Source organism: Octodon degus, unplaced genomic scaffold, assembly GCF_000260255.1.
Source record: "Octodon degus isolate 3935 unplaced genomic scaffold, OctDeg1.0 scaffold00014, whole genome shotgun sequence".
Classification (NCBI taxonomy): Eukaryota; Metazoa; Chordata; class Mammalia; order Rodentia; family Octodontidae; genus Octodon; species Octodon degus.
In genome coordinates, this window is record NW_004524590.1 from 22,053,921 (window position 1) to 22,055,141 (window position 1,221).

The 1,221-nt window shown below is 40.0% G+C and overlaps 1 protein-coding gene across 1 annotated transcript in view; it reads right to left on the minus strand.

The window, feature by feature from the left end:
* The window catches only part of Mcm6 (minichromosome maintenance complex component 6), a 42,233-nt gene that overhangs the window by 30,586 nt on the left and 10,426 nt on the right, over positions 1-1,221 (minus strand). Inside the window, exons 4-5 of the mRNA XM_023709690.1 lie at positions 664-694; positions 41-140 (exon numbers count right to left, since the gene is read on the minus strand). Of these exons, the coding sequence (XP_023565458.1) occupies positions 41-140; positions 664-694 (131 nt within the window). The remainder of the gene's footprint in view (positions 1-40; positions 141-663; positions 695-1,221) is intronic.

The window sequence follows — 1,221 nt, forward strand, 5'->3', positions numbered from 1 at the left end:
GGTACAACAATCAGCGTCCCTGTAAAGTCACACTTGTCACCAGCTTGAGCTGACTCCACAGCTTCAGCCCTCAAGATTACTTCTAAACTGCGGGGAATGCTTCCTCGGGGAAGCTCAGCTTGAGTCTCCTGAATACGAACCTATTGCAATGACAAAGCCAAGAATGAGAAGCCATCCCTTTCATATGCCATTCAATCCAAATTAAATGCCACAAATACTGACATGTTCTCAGTTACCTTACTCTATGAAGTTTTTTTGTTTCTTTTTGAGACAGGGTCTTACTCTGTAGTTCAGGCTGGCCTTGAACTTACTATGTAGCCCAGGATGGACTAAAACGTGTGGCAATTCTGCTGGCTCAGCCTCCTGAGTACAAGTTTTATAGACACATGCCACCATACTTGGTCCTTTGTAGATGCATCTTAAAATTCGCTGTCTTAAAATTTACCAAGAGTTTGTTTAGTAACACATTGTATCTATTAAAACTTTACTTTTAGCCAGACTTGGTGGCACATGACTGTAAACTCAGTACTCAAGAGTGGTTAGAGCAGGATTTTGAGTTGGAGGCTAGCTAGCCTGGACTACATAGCGAGCCCCTGGCTCAAAAAACTAAAATCAAAAGTGCTTTTATCCTCATTAAAAGAATCTCCCATTTAAAATGACTACGTAAATAACACTGTTCTGCGTTCCAGCTTCCCTAAAGTTTTCAAAGAAGTGTTACATCAGAAAACAGCATACCTATTTTCACACATTCATCTCTAAGAATAGTTTTCTAGGTAACCATATGACCTCTATCATAATGCAAAGAATTCAGTAACTCCGTAAGGCTATATAATCCTTTACTATCTAACCCATGTTCAAACACCCCGAACTGTCAGATACTGCTTTACCCCAGTTGCAATCCCCTAACCCTCAACCTGTATCTGATTGCTGTATTCTTTTTTTTTTTTTTGGCAGTACCGAGGATTGAATACAAGACCCTACACCTGCCAGGAGGGCGCTTATTCTACTGAGCTATCTCCCTTAAAACTATGAAACAGTGGTGGTGAACCTATGACGTGTGTGCCACAGTGGGCCCTTTGCATCACTGAAAGCTATAAAGGTTCACCATCACTGCTCTAAAGCATCTTTTACTCAAAGCTGCTGGTAGAATATGTGCTTATTTTAATAAACTATGAGGTGAATGTAAGTACGAAAAAGACAAAAAACTAAATTTAACTTTAT